This window comes from Rosa rugosa, chromosome 3 (assembly GCF_958449725.1).
Source record: "Rosa rugosa chromosome 3, drRosRugo1.1, whole genome shotgun sequence".
Classification (NCBI taxonomy): Eukaryota; Viridiplantae; Streptophyta; class Magnoliopsida; order Rosales; family Rosaceae; genus Rosa; species Rosa rugosa.
In genome coordinates this window covers 14,002,410-14,017,875 of record NC_084822.1, presented here as the reverse complement: position 1 = coordinate 14,017,875, position 15,466 = coordinate 14,002,410, and the positions used below count along the sequence as shown (strand labels likewise).

Below are 15,466 nucleotides of genomic sequence, written 5' to 3'. Positions count from 1 at the left end.
GTTTTCAATGACATGAAAATCATACAGGTCACCAGATAGGATTTATCAGAGGAAGTAGCTAGCGCTAATATTAGATAGCAAATGCTCCAACCTTCTGTCAACAGAAGTGATAGAACAAGTAGGTACCCGATAACCCAAATAGTGAGCAAACCAAGCTCACATACCCCAAGATCAAAGGAAGAGGATGTGCACGATATATGGATTTTATATCTGAAAAGCAAATGGCGCAGAGCAGATTGGCAGCAATATGCCAACGAAAAAGGAACTTCTTAGTAGCAATAGTACTTGAATAACAATGCCAAAGGAAGTGGCGTAATTTAGGAGAAATAGAAATCTTCCAAATGAACTTCGATCTAAAGCCTTGGAGAAACAAAATGAGAAGTATTTGCGAACAGGGATGAAAACCCAAAAGATTGATGAGAAAAATGATACCCTGAACGTATCGTATAAACACCAGATGTTTCCAATGGCCAGATTAGTCGATCTTGCTAAGATGGTAGAAGTAGTGGAATAGTAGCTAGAAATTGCCTTATTCTCAGAAGAAAGAAGCATGATAAAGTTGTCTAGCTAATAAGAGAAGAAACTTACTCAGTAGAATCAGAATTCGAAAGTGAAAGCTTATTGGAAGGAATACCTGGAATTCAATTATCATTCCAAATTTGTAGTTTGAACCATCACCGACCTGCCGTAAAGAATCTCTCTGGAGGATAGGACGGCCATTCAGTATATTAGACCATAGCCAGGAAGGAGAAGATCCTCTAATAGCTTCCCAAAAAGTGCAAGAAGGAAAGTATCGATGTTTCAACACCTGGGCCCAAAGAGCATTGGGATTACGATGAAGCCTCCAATACTGCTTTGCCAAAAGGAGATCATTAAAAAATTCCAAATTCTAGAATGCTAATCCTCTCAACAGATTTGACACAGACGATCTCAGCCTTGCTTCTACTTTGTATCATCACTTGAGAATATAAGTTGCTCGGGGATGATTATATAGGTGCTAAATTGATCAATCAGAGTTCCCTCCTATAGAAGATAACATGTATCATTCTAACCAAAGCACGCTTAAACCTAATTTATATTAGTTTACTTGTTAACTGAGCTAGCTATGGGTATTCAATGAGAATATATCCATGATTCAATGTTAATGTAGGACACTGATTCACATAACATTAATATACACACCATAATTATAATGCAAAATCACAATCTACACAAGTCACACGAATTAAAACTTGATGTGTCATGTTGTTTTCTTTATTACTCTAATACAAGCTTCTTAGAAGTTAGAAGATAAAAAACCAAGGACAAAGACTACATGCCATCAAGATTTTTACGCCACGATTTGACTTCCTTCTGAAATATTCCTGCTCCGTAAGTAGAAATGACCATCTCTTTCAACAAGCGAAACTGCATCAATACAAATGTGGTGACCGGAATGCCACCAAGTAAGATAACTGGAATACCAGTCCCTGACTTCTTCTCAAGCAGAATATAGATGGCAGAAGAGAAAGCAACCATCATGGTGGTGATAGAGAGAAAGAGGGTTACAAGGCCAAATATCATTTTTGCGGGCAAAGATTCAAGGAAATCAACTTCCGCATACCGTGATGTGAGTATTCCTAAAAATATGATGACGGAAGTTGTTGAAAGACAGAGGGATATGGCATCTGAAACTATAAAAACCATAAACCACATTTCATGTAAGAGTAGGGGACTGTCTGTTTCTTCATTGTTTCCATCGGGAACTGTGAACGTTGCAGCAAACATCATGGTTACAATTAATGCACCAACAACTGTAGAAGAAGTTGCAATCCCTTTCATTGACTTTTCTGCCTCCTTCATCAAATCTGTGTGGTTCTTCTTAAATAGTTCACGTGCTGTCATATTATCTGTAATGTTCATCACGTCACCATGACTTTGAGGTGCAAGATCCTCCACCTCCTACATTTCCAAGAATATATTTTCAAAGTGACCTTCACGGATTAAAGTTGGCAGCAATAAACAAATGCAAGTCTTATAAACAAATCACAAGTTAATTTAGTGATTTGTAATAGTCGGTTGATGACATCCCTAACTTTTCCCTACAATGGTGTACGAGATACTGCATGTTGTTTCACTGTTTTTTTTTTTTTTTTTTTTTTTTTTTTAAGGCAATCCGATAGTGAAAGTAATGGAATCAGTCATACATCCGTATACGGTAGAATTTTAGGCGTTGTTTTATTAATTTTGACATTGTGGACGAGAGAAATATTATTACTTAATCTTTCTTCTTTTACTTTTTTTTTTTTTTTGAAAGGTTTTTACTTGATTTCTTATAAAGAGTAGACTTATAACATGAGACCAAATGATACAAGGCATTTTTCACTTGAAATATGAATGCAAGTGAGTTTAGGGATATTTTGGTGATCTAAGTGAGGTGCAACAAGTATTTTATTAAGTTTTGGATACAGTGTAAATAGAATGTAGGGTGTCATAAGCAGTTGTAGGGTGGTAATAGCCCTGCGGAAAGAAAAACCCCATTATCACAACGATTCCCTATTGAAAACTCTGAGATCGATGATCGATTTTTCAATGTTATATCTAACCTTAATTGTGAATTGAATGAAATGATGAGAATAGATAATTTGTTTTTGCCAATTGAATTTTAACCTTTAGTTTGGTTGCTAATTAAGATTTTTATAGGATTTTAACCTTTATTTTGGATATTTGGTTACTGCAAATCTTTTTATATAATACTATAAATCTTTCATGATATGAGAGTTAAAATTTATTTGTTAAGAATCTTAATTAGTTTGATTTAAGTTTTGAATATGCATGTTTATGATTGCATTGTTTTTCTCACTAGCGAAGATCTATAGATGGGGAAAAGAGAAAAGTAGGAGAAATAGATAAGAAAGGAAGAAAACCGGGGGACATGTAAACTAGGAACTTTGTTGTTTTCATTTATCAGTAATATTTTCTGAACTAGGGGTAAAATTTAAAACTATGAGACAAAAATTCTAGTGTTGGTTACTCTAAAAGATTTATGAGGTATATATGAATAGCAACACTCATATTATGTTATACATGTATATAATGTAAACGTTATGATATACATATGTATACAGAGTTACTCATCTAAGGACTGTTTTTTTAGACATTGTCAGAGACAAGTGAATATGACGGCTGAGAATAAATACACAGCTTTAAATTTTTATAATTTTAGCTTTTGCAATTAATATATGTGGCTGAGATCTAGTTGTCTCTCACAGTTCCTTAAAACTTTTTCATAGGTGAGCATGATTGCATACATATAATGTGTGCGTCTACATGCTTATAGGTATCTAACCTGTAACCATTGTAGTTCTCTCTGCATTTGCAAAGCTGCATCTTGAATACGATCGAATGGTTCATATGGGGGTAACCTCCCCACTAAATGTAGAACAGTATTGTTTAGATTATCTACAGAACCTCCAATAAGCGCTCTTCGGATTTCTTTATCGAACCCATAGACGAGGCTATAAATTTTTTCTTGACGACATTCAACGGCAAATTGAAACATGTTCATACCCTTTGCATCCTTCATATATGCAAGGTTTGGATCTTCGTTGAGTATATGTTTGACAAACTCAATGTGTCCTCGCTCTACAGCTCGAAATATTGCTGATTGCACGAACCTACTTTGCATTGTGTTGAGATTCTCGTGTTTTGTGACTTCATACATGAGACGTAGAATTGCAAGGCTTCGTCTATGGATCAATTTCATTTCATATAAGCGATTGTAGTGTCCTAAATTGAAATTTAATTAGCAATGTAAAATTACATCCCTTTAAAAAAAGAATTGATAATTATGACTAAACTTGACAAAAACAGTGTGCATATATCTTATGGGGGGTGAAATTTGCACACCCAAATTTGCAAACCACACACCCTTTCATTTTTTTAATATTATTTCAACTCACATTTTTTTACACTTCCTAAAATGCCCCTAAAGTCAGGATTTCCTTTTTTGCTTTTTGGTCCTCTCTCTCTCTCTCTCTCTCTCTCTCTCTCTCTCTCTCTCTCTCTCTCTCTCTCTCTCTCTCCCTAAACCACGACAAAACTTACTCCTCTCTTTCTTCTCCAGATCTTCTCCATTGAAGCTTTACCAACCTTAACCCTTCGTCTTTCCAAACCAGGTCACAATCCCAACCTTTCTCTTTACTGTCTCACTATATCTACTCTAATTTCATGTTTAACTTTGTTTTTCTCTTCTGCAATTCAATCGTTACTGTTCCTTATGCTAAATCTGACTGCTCAAAACCTTAACTTCTCCAAATCTCATCCAAATTCGAATTCAAGCATATAAGATAGGTGGACCTCGATGAGGAGATCAATTCTGATACCTTACACACCATCATTCCCCGTCGAAGTTGGCCGGAAAGCAAGGAAACCAGCTGAGAACCTCATGAGCTTCAATTTATCGATTTTCTCTCATGCTTGGTTGTTGGGACTATCTGACATCACAAATACATTGGCGACATTGAGACTTGAGAGGAAGCCGACGCTAATGTTCCGTCCTCGAGAAGTGGCCAGAATCGGAAAATCCGGCGGCGAACCCAAAAATATATCGAGCTTCGATTCTCTGTCTCCGGAGCTCATATGAAGAAAACTAAACCACAAGGACGTCGACAACGTCGAGACGGTTCCTACGCCGGCGCTCGGCTGGAAGAGGACGCAGTCCAGCATGCACTTGTTTGGGGTTCGATCTGTAGGCGAAGGGTAGGCGTTGATCAGGAAAGGGGTAAGGGAGAGCCTTCGCAGACGAGAGAGGAGAGTAGGGAACGATTGGGTGTGGTTGGGTCGGGGCCAAGATGGGCGCAAACACAGTCGGCGGTGCTCGAACCCATTTCAACAAGAAGAAGACGAAAGCTATAGAAGGGTCAGAGAGAGAGAAGACCCAAAAGAAAAAAAAGAAAAATCTGACTTTGAGGGTATTTTAGGAAGTGTGAAAATGTGTGAGTTGAAATAATATTAAAAAAATAAAAGGGTGTGTGGTTTGTAAATTTAGGTGTGCAAATTTCACTCCCCTATCTTATATATTAAGTTAATTTCATTTTTTTATGGTTAAATTTTTGAACTTCTAGGTATGTTCCACATAATCAATATATTAAGATATTTATATTTATACTTGAGAACAAGATAGTAAATATGTAATATATTTCCAACAAAAGCGTCAATCATAAAACAAATAATAAATAAAAGACAGAATGTGCTCATAATGTTTCAAATTCAATGAAAAGAAAAGGTGTCAATGGACATGTTAAAGGGGATAGTGTACCTGAAACCAAAAGTTTAAGGAGAGTTGTTGCAACTTGTCCAAATGAATATCTCATACCTGCATTGCAAATCCAAATATGTTGGTGAAAGCTATAAGTAATGGGTTAAATAAATACTTAAATAGTATGACGTATAATAGAAAAGAAGTAAAATACCTATCCATTTTTGTCCATGTAGTTCTTTCATACGCATGTGTTTTGAGACTGTCTTATGCTAACATGCTAATTTGAGTGTTGTAGAAATAAATCATGACACGGTTTTAAATCTTACAATCTTGTTCACTTGATCAGTTAATTATTTACGCAGTTATGCTCAACTATCATTGAATTTAAATCCAAAGATGGATAATAATGAGACAACTAAATAAATTTCAACTGTCTTATCGATGTCTACTGTTGGATTTAAATCCAATAACAATTGAGCTAACTAAGTAAGGAATTAATTGAGTAGGTAAACATGACTCTCAAATCTTATTAGCATCATGAGATGGGTAGGGTGGAGATTAAAAGAAAAAACAATTAATCCATGATAAATGGGTGGTAACAGTTGAATCCAAAAAATTCTGGCAGGTTAAAATGTTATTTACTATAAAATTGATTTAATCATAATGTCCTAAATTGACATTGAAATCAAAGTAGAATTAATAATAATTTAAAAGGAAATTATGATTAAGACAAAAAAAAAAAAAAAAGAGTTTCCATACCCGAATCCAAAAGTTTAAGGAGACTTTTTCCGAGTTGTCTTAATGAAACCCTACCTGCATTGCAAATTCAGAAATGTTGATAAATGCTCTACAGAGGTCAGGCCAGGCCCCTATGTAGAGGCCCAAAAATAGTTTCGACCGTAAATATAAATTGTGATGTTCAATTAAATATAGGAGAATACTTGGCTGACCAGATCAGCCCATCCTAACCATGGAAGATGTGTCCTCTTGAAAATGCAACACCTGTCCCATTTCAATTATAATATTTTTCTTTCTCAATATCTAACAACTTCTCAATTATCAAAAAAAAAAAAAACAACTTCTCCTAAAACGCCAGAGATGTCAACTTGAAAGAGATGAGCAATTGAATCACATCAAAGATTTGCTCAACAATGCTATCAGAGAAAAAGAGGAACCCAAGACAAATACTGAAGACTCTTCCTTGAGAAACTCCTCCTCCAACAACAACACAATCACATAGCTCATCTCCCGGAATTTCAAGCATAGAAGATCAGCCCAGAAGAGGAGGGATTGATTCGAACAATGGTGGAGGGTTTTCTTCCCCAGATTGTGACGAGGTCATTATTTCTTCGCCAGTAATTGACCCAATTCCACCAACCCTTTCTTGAATACACCATGTGTGTGCATATCCCAGACGAGGGCTTAAACCTACAAGCTCCAATCTTTCTTCTTCAAGGTAAAACAATGGAGCTTTCAGATGAGGGCGAAAACAATTGATCCATTGGGAGAATCAAAACCCTAGTCTGGTGGAATTGGGAAAATCAAAATTGGTGGGGGATCAAAACCCACTTCTTAAACACACAATCAGGAGGAATTGATTGTGAAATTGGTGGGGAAAGACTGGAAGAGGACTTGGAGGATGGGGAAGACATAGATGGGTCTGGTTCTTCTTTGGGTGAGGCACAGCACAACGAAGAAGAAAGTGTTATCTTGAAAATAAAAAGAAAGATAATTAAAAAAGACAGGTGTTGAAGTTTTAGATTGACACATCTTCCGTGGTTAGGATGGGCTGAGCATATATGGTCAACCAAGTATTCTCATTAAATATATTAGCAATGAAGTACATTAGTCTGGGATAGACGGGTAAACTTGACTTGGGGTCTTGGGTTTCGATTTCCCTTAATGGCTTTTTTTATTTATTTTTTATTTTTTATTTTTATTTTTTTGCCCTTGCAAGTTCACCTGTTGGTTCACCGGGTCAGTTACTATTCACAAACACAGTGTTTATTTCCACCCTCTGGGTCACGGGCACAATTTCCAAACTAACCCGGGTCAGTTTGCAGGTCACGAAATTGACCCAGAAAGTGACCATGGCCCTAGCTAGGATGCGTGTGAGGGTCGTGGATTCGAAGGATACTTTGGCACAACTCAATCCTTTGATCATCGACACTCAAAATCCGTCTCATGAGAATGTTTCGGATTAAGGTTATTGTTTGGGGATGCCTCATCGTCAGAACCTACTCCTGAGAATATAGAGCTCTCTGAAAATTTCACTAGTGTACATGAAACGTGGGATAGAAACTCCATCATGATTGATGATGTATTCGCACATTTCATAGCGCATGAGTTCATTGAGTCCGATGATATCGAACCACGTCCCGTTGATGAATGAATGCCAACGTAGAGAAAATTGGCCTAAATGGAAAGATGTGATCCATGTTAAGTTGGATTCTCTAACGAAGAGGAAGGTTTTTCGAGCCAGTAATCCCAACACCTCCTAACATAAAATTTGTTGTCTAATGGGTCTTCGTTAGAAAGCGTAATGAGAAAAAGATATGGTGATCTCGCCTTATGGCGCAAGGCTTCTCACAAACGCCCTGTAATCGACTACAAGGAGACATATTCTCCCGTAATGAATGTCATTGCACTCCACTACCCTGTCAATTTAGTAGTTTTCTGAATAACTGAACATGCAGCTTATGATGTGGTCACTATGTATCTTTATGGGGATCTAGATACAGAATATACATGAAGGTTCCTGGTGGACATCATTCACCTAAGTCAAGTGGCTCTAGACCACGAAGCGCGTTTGCAATGAGGTCGAAACGCTCACTAAAGCGACTACTTGATTGGGAAGTGATATGTCAATGCCCTCGCGTTTCTATGACAAGTTCTGGATTTATCGCGGTTCATGTTGGTGACATGATCTTCATTGGAAGCCCTTAATAAGTTAAGGGAAACCGCTGAACACTTGAAATCCGAGTTTGAGATGAAGGATCTTAGGAGAACACGGTTTTGTCTCGGTTTAGAACTTGAGCACAGTGTTGATGGATGCTTAGGCGTTTTGACAAGGTCAAGCCTTCAAGCACACCCATGATCGTCCATAGTCTTGATCCTAAAAATGATCCTCTTCATCCGAAGGATGATGATGAAGATGTGCTAGAGGCAGAAGTGCGCTACTTGAGTACAATAGACGCATTATTGTACTTAGTTCAATGCACAAGACCAGACATTTCAATATTTGTAGTGAACTTGTTAGCTAGATATAGCTCTGCGCCAAAGCGACGACATTGGACTGGTGTAAAAGATATCTTTCGATACTTGAGATGCACGATTGATATGAGCTTATTCTATCCCTTCAGAGAAATGATGGATTCAGACCCATCACACACCAGGAATGCCACCAACACTGGCCTGCGTTCTCTATCCCCATCCCAAAACGACATTAGTGTTTTAGAAGGTTTTACTGATTCTGGGTATCTCTCTGACCCACACAAAGGTCATTCCTAAACTAGTTATGTGTTCACTACGGATAAGACCGTGATATCTTGGAGGTCTACATAACAGAAAGCCATGTCGCTATATCTTTGAACCATGCAGAGATTATTTCTCTTCATGAAGTAGTTCGTGAATGTATATGGATTGGATCCATAATTACGCATGTTCAAAGCAATTGTGGTTTGAAGTCTACCACAGATGAGACTACGAGCATTTATGAGGATAATGCTGCTTACTTTGAACAAATGAAGCAAGACTACATCAAAGGCGACAACACCAAGCATAATCAGTAACAACAGACTCTCCTCAAGATTAAAGTGAACTAGGTTTGATCTGAGGACAATGTGGTAGACTTGTTCACTAAGTCATTGCCTAAATCCACTTTCGAGAAATATGTTGGTAGCATCGTCGTTTGCGGAAGTTATCCGAACTCCCATGACCGTAGTCATCAGGGAGAGATGCAGACATCAGGGGGAGATGTCTATATGTATAGTCTTGAAACGTGAATGGTGTGTTGTACTCTTTTTCTCCTTCGACTGAGGTTATTTCTGTCTCACTGGGTTTTTGTTACTTGGCAATGTTTTTGATGAAGCAAAGAGAGGAGCACCACGTTTGGGCAACACAAGGGGTTTAAGGACATCTAATTTATGTGTCTTGCTCAAACTATAGTGACTTGTCCAAGTTGTAATAGGGTTAGTCTTACAGATATTCTCAGAGATATCTTATTCATTGTATGATTCAGTTTCTATGTAAAACTCATATTCTCTGGTTGTAATCCTCTATATAAAAATGTACCTATTATCAATGAAAGCACAACTCATTCTCTCCCTAATTCTGATTTCCTAAAGGGTGGTTCTAGTTGGACCTCCAAATTTGCTATTTGGACCTCACATACTTAGTACACCTCTAATTTACTTTTTAGAATACTTGAAAAGCTAAGTAGACCTCCTTATTTTTACCAAAACGCCCTTGAACATGAGATATAACAATTTGTTACTCTATTTTTTATCTCTCTTCAACCACGAGAAGAAAAATGAATCAAAATCATATTATATTGCTCTCTTATGAGCAAGTCTCTCCTCCACAAAAATTAATCAGAGAGTTGGTTCTCGATCTTGATATGTTGTTGGAATCTCTTTGAATTTGCTAAAAGAAGGATTTCAAGGGTTTTTGGGTTAGAAGATCGAGTAATAGCTATATCATAATATTCAATTAATTTAATTTTAAAAAATTCCAAATCAGATTGTTTTGAATTTATTTTTGTATTAAATGATGGGCCATGTATAGAAATTATTATTTTTACTTAATTATTTTAGGTAAATTGTAAACCTACATAGGCAATATAAGGAAATTTTGAAGAAAAAAAAACAATTTAATTGAATGTTATATTTGATTGGAGGAGGTAAGAAGAGTATTTATTTATTTTTTTTTTTCATTTTTCTCTCTTTGTCCTTATTTGTCTTTTCATATAACTTGACAAAGTCTATTAATAATTGAAAAAAGTTGGAGGTCCAAATATCAAATTTGGAGGTCCAACTAGAATCACCATTCCCTAAAACAGTTTTCACTTTTTCTTCTCCTAATTTAGAAAATATGAAAAATATTTTTTCGCACTAAATTACTGAATATTCAGTTTCAAATTTAGAGAATACAATCTCGTTTTCTAGTTTTAGAAAATCATTTTCAAAAATATTACCGAACTCCGGACAAAATGTATTAAAGACCGTAAAGGGAATTGAACCCTTCACATACCCTCAATACTTGGGCTCACTGTAATAGCTATCGACCAATTTATTGTTTTCTTAAAGACAAATGTTCCAGATTTTTTGGGCAAGTAAAAAAAATGACATTGAATTGTAAGTTGTAACATACCTGTGCGCTTGATGTTTCTTTGATTGTCTTCAATGTTTTCTAGTTTCTGATCATCTATCCGAATACCGTGGATGGCAGAAGTTTTTTGACTCTCCATGGTGAGTGTAGGTGGTATGTGTATAGCTATAAGAAAACAATTAAGGCAATTAATCGTAGACGAAGGGAACAAAAAATCATAGCTTTAATTATTGAGTATTTAATTTTAGGGTGCGGCTGGCTATTGCCACTCTACCATTTTTAGTTTACCCTACAAACATTTGAATTATTGAAAGACTATATTACTCAAGTGCAAAATGACTAATAAGTACACTAATTTTCTAAAATCAAAATTTGTAAGGACAACTAAATATATAACCAATTAATTAAATACAAAGACTACTTCATTTTTCATTGGATAACATTGATCTTCATCTTCTCCACCCAAAAATTTGAATTTTTTACTATTTTTTGGTCTTTTTATTGATTCTTCATCGTTAATTCGTTATTCAATTCACAAACTATTAGTGTTAACTTTATCAAAATCTTTGTAATACCCTTTGTGAACACTGATGTAAAAGTATAAAACACAAAAAAAAAAAAAAAAAAATCAATCTCTTCTTCATTGCTCATAGTTGTTAACTTACTAATCTTTTGATACGGATTGAAATAGATGAACATTGAAACTAAATGGGAAAATTAAAAAAATGGAATTAAATCAGATTATGGTTTTATTAGGAAACTTTAATATATTTTAGTTCTTTCATTGATATAAATTAAATGAGAGATTTTTCGTTAAAAAAAATTCTTTTTTAATTGGATATGTCATATAAGGATATTTTTGGAAAGAGAAATTGGTTAGATAAGTATATTTAATCATTGAAATTAAAATGTAGGGTGTAATGAGCAAGCAGAGTGAATAAAGAAAATGGTTTGGTGGCAATAGCCGCACCCTAATTTTATTTTAGTTATATTAGGATAGTACTAACTGTTATAAATCCATTGTTCCCAGAATTTCAGCCGTTTTCCACTTAAGAATGCAGATCTCTTGCCAGCCAATGCATTTAAAGGAGAATGGCCGAAGAAGTCTGTGGCAACAACCAAGCTTGGGCATTGATGAATTAAATCCCACGCAATATCTGCAAGTGAAGAAAAAGAGTTATACATAGGCATTAATATAATAATCGGAGTCAAAACGCTAACCAAATTCTTTTTCTTTTTGTAGATAAACTCTCACCAATTTCCATTCTACCAACAGCCTGGGAAATAAGTTCTGCACCATTTCGACCTTTTAGAACTTCGAGTGGAGTGTGCTTATAAAGAAAGCTAGCCATTTCCCATAGTTCAGAACCATAAGCCACGAGAACTGGAAGCCAACCACCATACGAAGCAAAGGGAAATGCAAAGGGAATGCCAAGTACTTTGTCGGTCTTTTCAACAATGCATCTAGTCATTTGGATGTTATTCATTGCCACAGCATAATGAAAAGCCATGCAACCAAAGTCGTCTTTTATTTCCATGTCCTCTTCTTTCATTAACTGCACCAATTTTTTTACAGTATCTACTTGCTTGGTCTTCACTGCGGTGTGAAGAGCCGTGCACCCCAAATTTGGAATATTAGCTCTTACAGCGTCGGGATTTCGGTCAAGAAATTCCAGTGCAGTAGGCCAGTTACCACACTCTACATCATGGAAGAATTCTTTGTACTTGTTATCGTCATTGTTGTCATTGTGATTAATATCTGAGAATATTTAAATTTTGAGTATGTCGTAAACCGGCCAGCAAAGAAGAATTATAAGGAAATACACAAGAAAAATCCAACTATGCATAGATGTATTACAAATAAGCCTATCAGCCGGGTCATGTCATATGTACCTTCAGTTTCTTCTAGTTCATTGTCCTTACCTAGCCCCAACTCCTGCTTATGACTCAAGTGCTTGGCATCGCCATCGATTGCTGCGTCATAAGATCCGTTCCCTAAAGAAATAAATATATATAGGGTTCTTTGTGTAAATCGTTTATTATAATGGTTGCCAATAGTCATGTTGATTCCAACGTAATTTTTTGTACTACAATTCGTATTCGAACCAGGGGAGTGAAATTCATTTTACATTGCACCCTCCTATCGGAGTTTTTTAATACTCTTTTTCATTGATAAGCGATGATTTTTTTAACAAATTCTCATAGCTAGCTTTACATATAACGAATTAATACAAAACTAAGAAATGAGTGCAAATTTCAGTCTTCTAAAACTATTGCTAATTTTTTGAAATGAATAAGAAAAGATGTCATGCATCTTTTCTTATTCATTTTTGAAACTTTAACCTTTTCTTGCTAGCATGCATCTTGGAAAGTGCATCAATTTGCTTTATAATTTAAACTATTAGACTCGAAGAAAATAAGAAAGAGCAATTACTAACTTTACAGATAACCAACTAGTGCTTGATCTAATCGATATTAGTCATTTTCTTCCAATAAAATTTTGAATATTGATAGAGTTCTAAAATTCGAAAGCACATAATCAAAATCTAAATGTGCATGACTGTGTGACAAAAAAGTCTATCGTTATCAAGCCATAATGCGTACCTTCAATTTCATCTAGTTTTATGTCATTAGCTAGCACCAACTTTAGTGTATCACTCATGTGCTCGGCAGAGCCTGTTTTGACATTTTGGAGACATGAGGCAAATAATTAAAATGTGGCCTCATAGAAATGTATTCAAAAACATTTTTTTTTTTCATTTAGTAGTTTCTTACATCTAATAATTTTCTTAAATTATAAAGGAAAAAAAATTCATTTTACATTGCACACTCCCATTGGAGTTATTTAATACTTCTTTTCATTGATAAGTGATGATTTTATTACCAAATTCTCATAGCTTTATATATATAACAAACTAACAGAAAACTAAGAAAGCAGTGCAAATTTCAGTCTAAAACTATTGACAGTTTTTTGAAATGTTTATAGATGTAAGAACATGTATGTTTCTTATTCATATTTTGAAGGGGAATTTTCAAAACTTTGAAGCTTTAACCTTTATTTACTAGCAGCATGCATATTGGCAAGTGCATCAATTTGCTTTTTAAATTAACAGATTAAAGAAAATAAGAAAGAGTAATTACTAACTTTACAGATGCCCAACTACTGCTTGATCTAATCAACATAAGTCATTTTCTTGTCCAAAAAGAGGAAAAGAGTAATTAAGGAGTGAGAGGTACGTTAGAATCAAATTTTCATGAAGAAAAACATAAAATGATATCCACCCTCTCAACTGCGGTCAGTCACTCTCATCCCATCGTATATGCATGGAAGTTGGAACAAGTAAAAGTCATCTTTTTTTAACTTTTTATTTTCTTAAAGAGAGATATACCTTTGAAGTCGAAAAATACTGGCTCGAACATTTTTGCTAAAGTGTCCCAAGCATCTTTCGCCGAACTGGTTTTATTGATGAAATTAGAATTATACGTCCCGCAACAATTTTGGATTATACGCAAGGCCCTGGCATTGTTCCTCCTCCATGTCTTGAATTCGGGTTCATCTTCTTTAGGAGGTTGGTTGGTGTTTTCAACAACATCCCAGAGATCTTCAGCCAGCAAGTAATTCTTGACAGCCAAACTCCAACGTTCGTAGTTAGAGAATTGGTTAAGAACTTCAAGAACAACTACTGTAGGGTCGACGGTAGTACTTGCCATGCTCGATTGACTATAGTAGACTCACAGAGCTTCTCAATTCAGTACATATATATTTTGGAGAGTTTTAAGCGTATATATATGTTTATAAAAAGAGGATCGGGGAGATTCGAATAAGGATGAAACAATCAAGCTAAAGGCTACGTCTCTGTTGCATGGAATAAAAGATATAGAAGGGGCCCCAAGGGGTAAATAAATACAACAGACCAAGAAGCTAGAAACTAGAAGAAGAAATTAAGACGTCTTGTTCCCCCCGTGGCATGCACATTTGCATCGTCCCTTCACACCTGCAATATGAGAATCAAGGGCAATCATAAGTTTGAAAATTAGCCAATTTCCACGTACATGAACATGACCATTTCCATCGTCAACCTGTAAATTGTTAAGCCAAGATCATTTAATCAGTGGCGGATCCAGGATACAAAAGTCGTCTAGGCTAATTAGAAGTACACTATTGCAGAGTACTTAAAAAAATAAAAGTGCAGAGTAAAGGAAACTTGACATCAACAGCATGACTTGAAAGTTGGAACCATCCTAAGCTAAGCTAGACACGTACGTTAATAGTAGTACTCTGCAAAATAATACTCTGCAAACTTGTTTTACTCTCATTTTAGCCACTAGAGGTTTATATTTCCTATATATAGACGAGGGCAAAGTGTCATATTTGAACAAACAAACAGCGGGTATCGGAAAAGAGAAGGAGAAATCATAGACAGATTGATAGGAGATGGATCTTAACGGTGCAGTTAATCCTCAGAATCAACCAGAGTAAGTAGCTCGGTGTTTTTGTCTTTGCCGTTTATCTTCTTTCTCGCTAGTTTCTGCTTGTTTAGCAGAAGGTCAAGGCAGTCATCGGGGAGTCCATCGATCAAAGATGACCAGATCATCGAGCTCGTCTCCAACTGGTGCCGCACTGCCGTCAAGGAGACGAGGACCCGAGGACACGAGGGCTCGAGTTAGTCGAGTAGCTGCATATAATTTTTTTTTTTTTTTTTGGGGGGCTAGTATGGATTGAAGGGAAATATACTTGAGAGTTTTTGGACCAAAATTCTGTCTAGGCTGCAGCCCAGACAGCCTTCCATGTGGTTCCGCCAGCATATATGTTTAAATATTCAATCAGAAGAAGAAACAAAAATGAAACGATGGAATGTATACTAACCTCCCAGAAAATATCGAAGAACAGAAGTG

General features: G+C 35.8%; 1 protein-coding gene across 1 annotated transcript; it reads right to left on the bottom strand.

Annotated features, from left to right (window-relative positions):
* Nucleotides 1-1,311: 1,311 nt before the first annotated feature.
* LOC133737279 (ankyrin repeat-containing protein ITN1-like) lies at nucleotides 1,312-14,281 on the bottom strand. Its single transcript, XM_062164875.1, has 10 exons — nucleotides 13,960-14,281; nucleotides 13,175-13,246; nucleotides 12,464-12,565; nucleotides 11,826-12,329; nucleotides 11,578-11,727; nucleotides 10,613-10,735; nucleotides 6,002-6,055; nucleotides 5,300-5,356; nucleotides 3,329-3,411; nucleotides 1,312-1,941 (listed from the first exon to the last, which is right to left on the bottom strand). The coding sequence occupies exons 1-10, from the start codon at nucleotides 14,279-14,281 to the stop codon at nucleotides 1,312-1,314; spliced, it is 2,097 nt and encodes a 698-aa protein (XP_062020859.1).
* Between the last annotated feature and the right edge of the window lie 1,185 nt (nucleotides 14,282-15,466).

Excerpts from the sequence above, each read along its gene's own strand:
- LOC133737279 (XM_062164875.1), bottom strand. The coding sequence starts at position 14,281 with ATGGCAAGTACTACCGTCGACCCTACAGTAGTTGTTCTTGAAGTTCTT. Across the intron at positions 12,566-13,174 it reads AAAACTAGATGAAATTGAAG|GGAACGGATCTTATGACGCA; the intron begins GTACGCATTATG and ends TTATTTCTTTAG. Across the intron at positions 10,736-11,577 it reads GGAACAATGGATTTATAACA|CTATACACATACCACCTACA; the intron begins GTTAGTACTATC and ends GTTTTCTTATAG.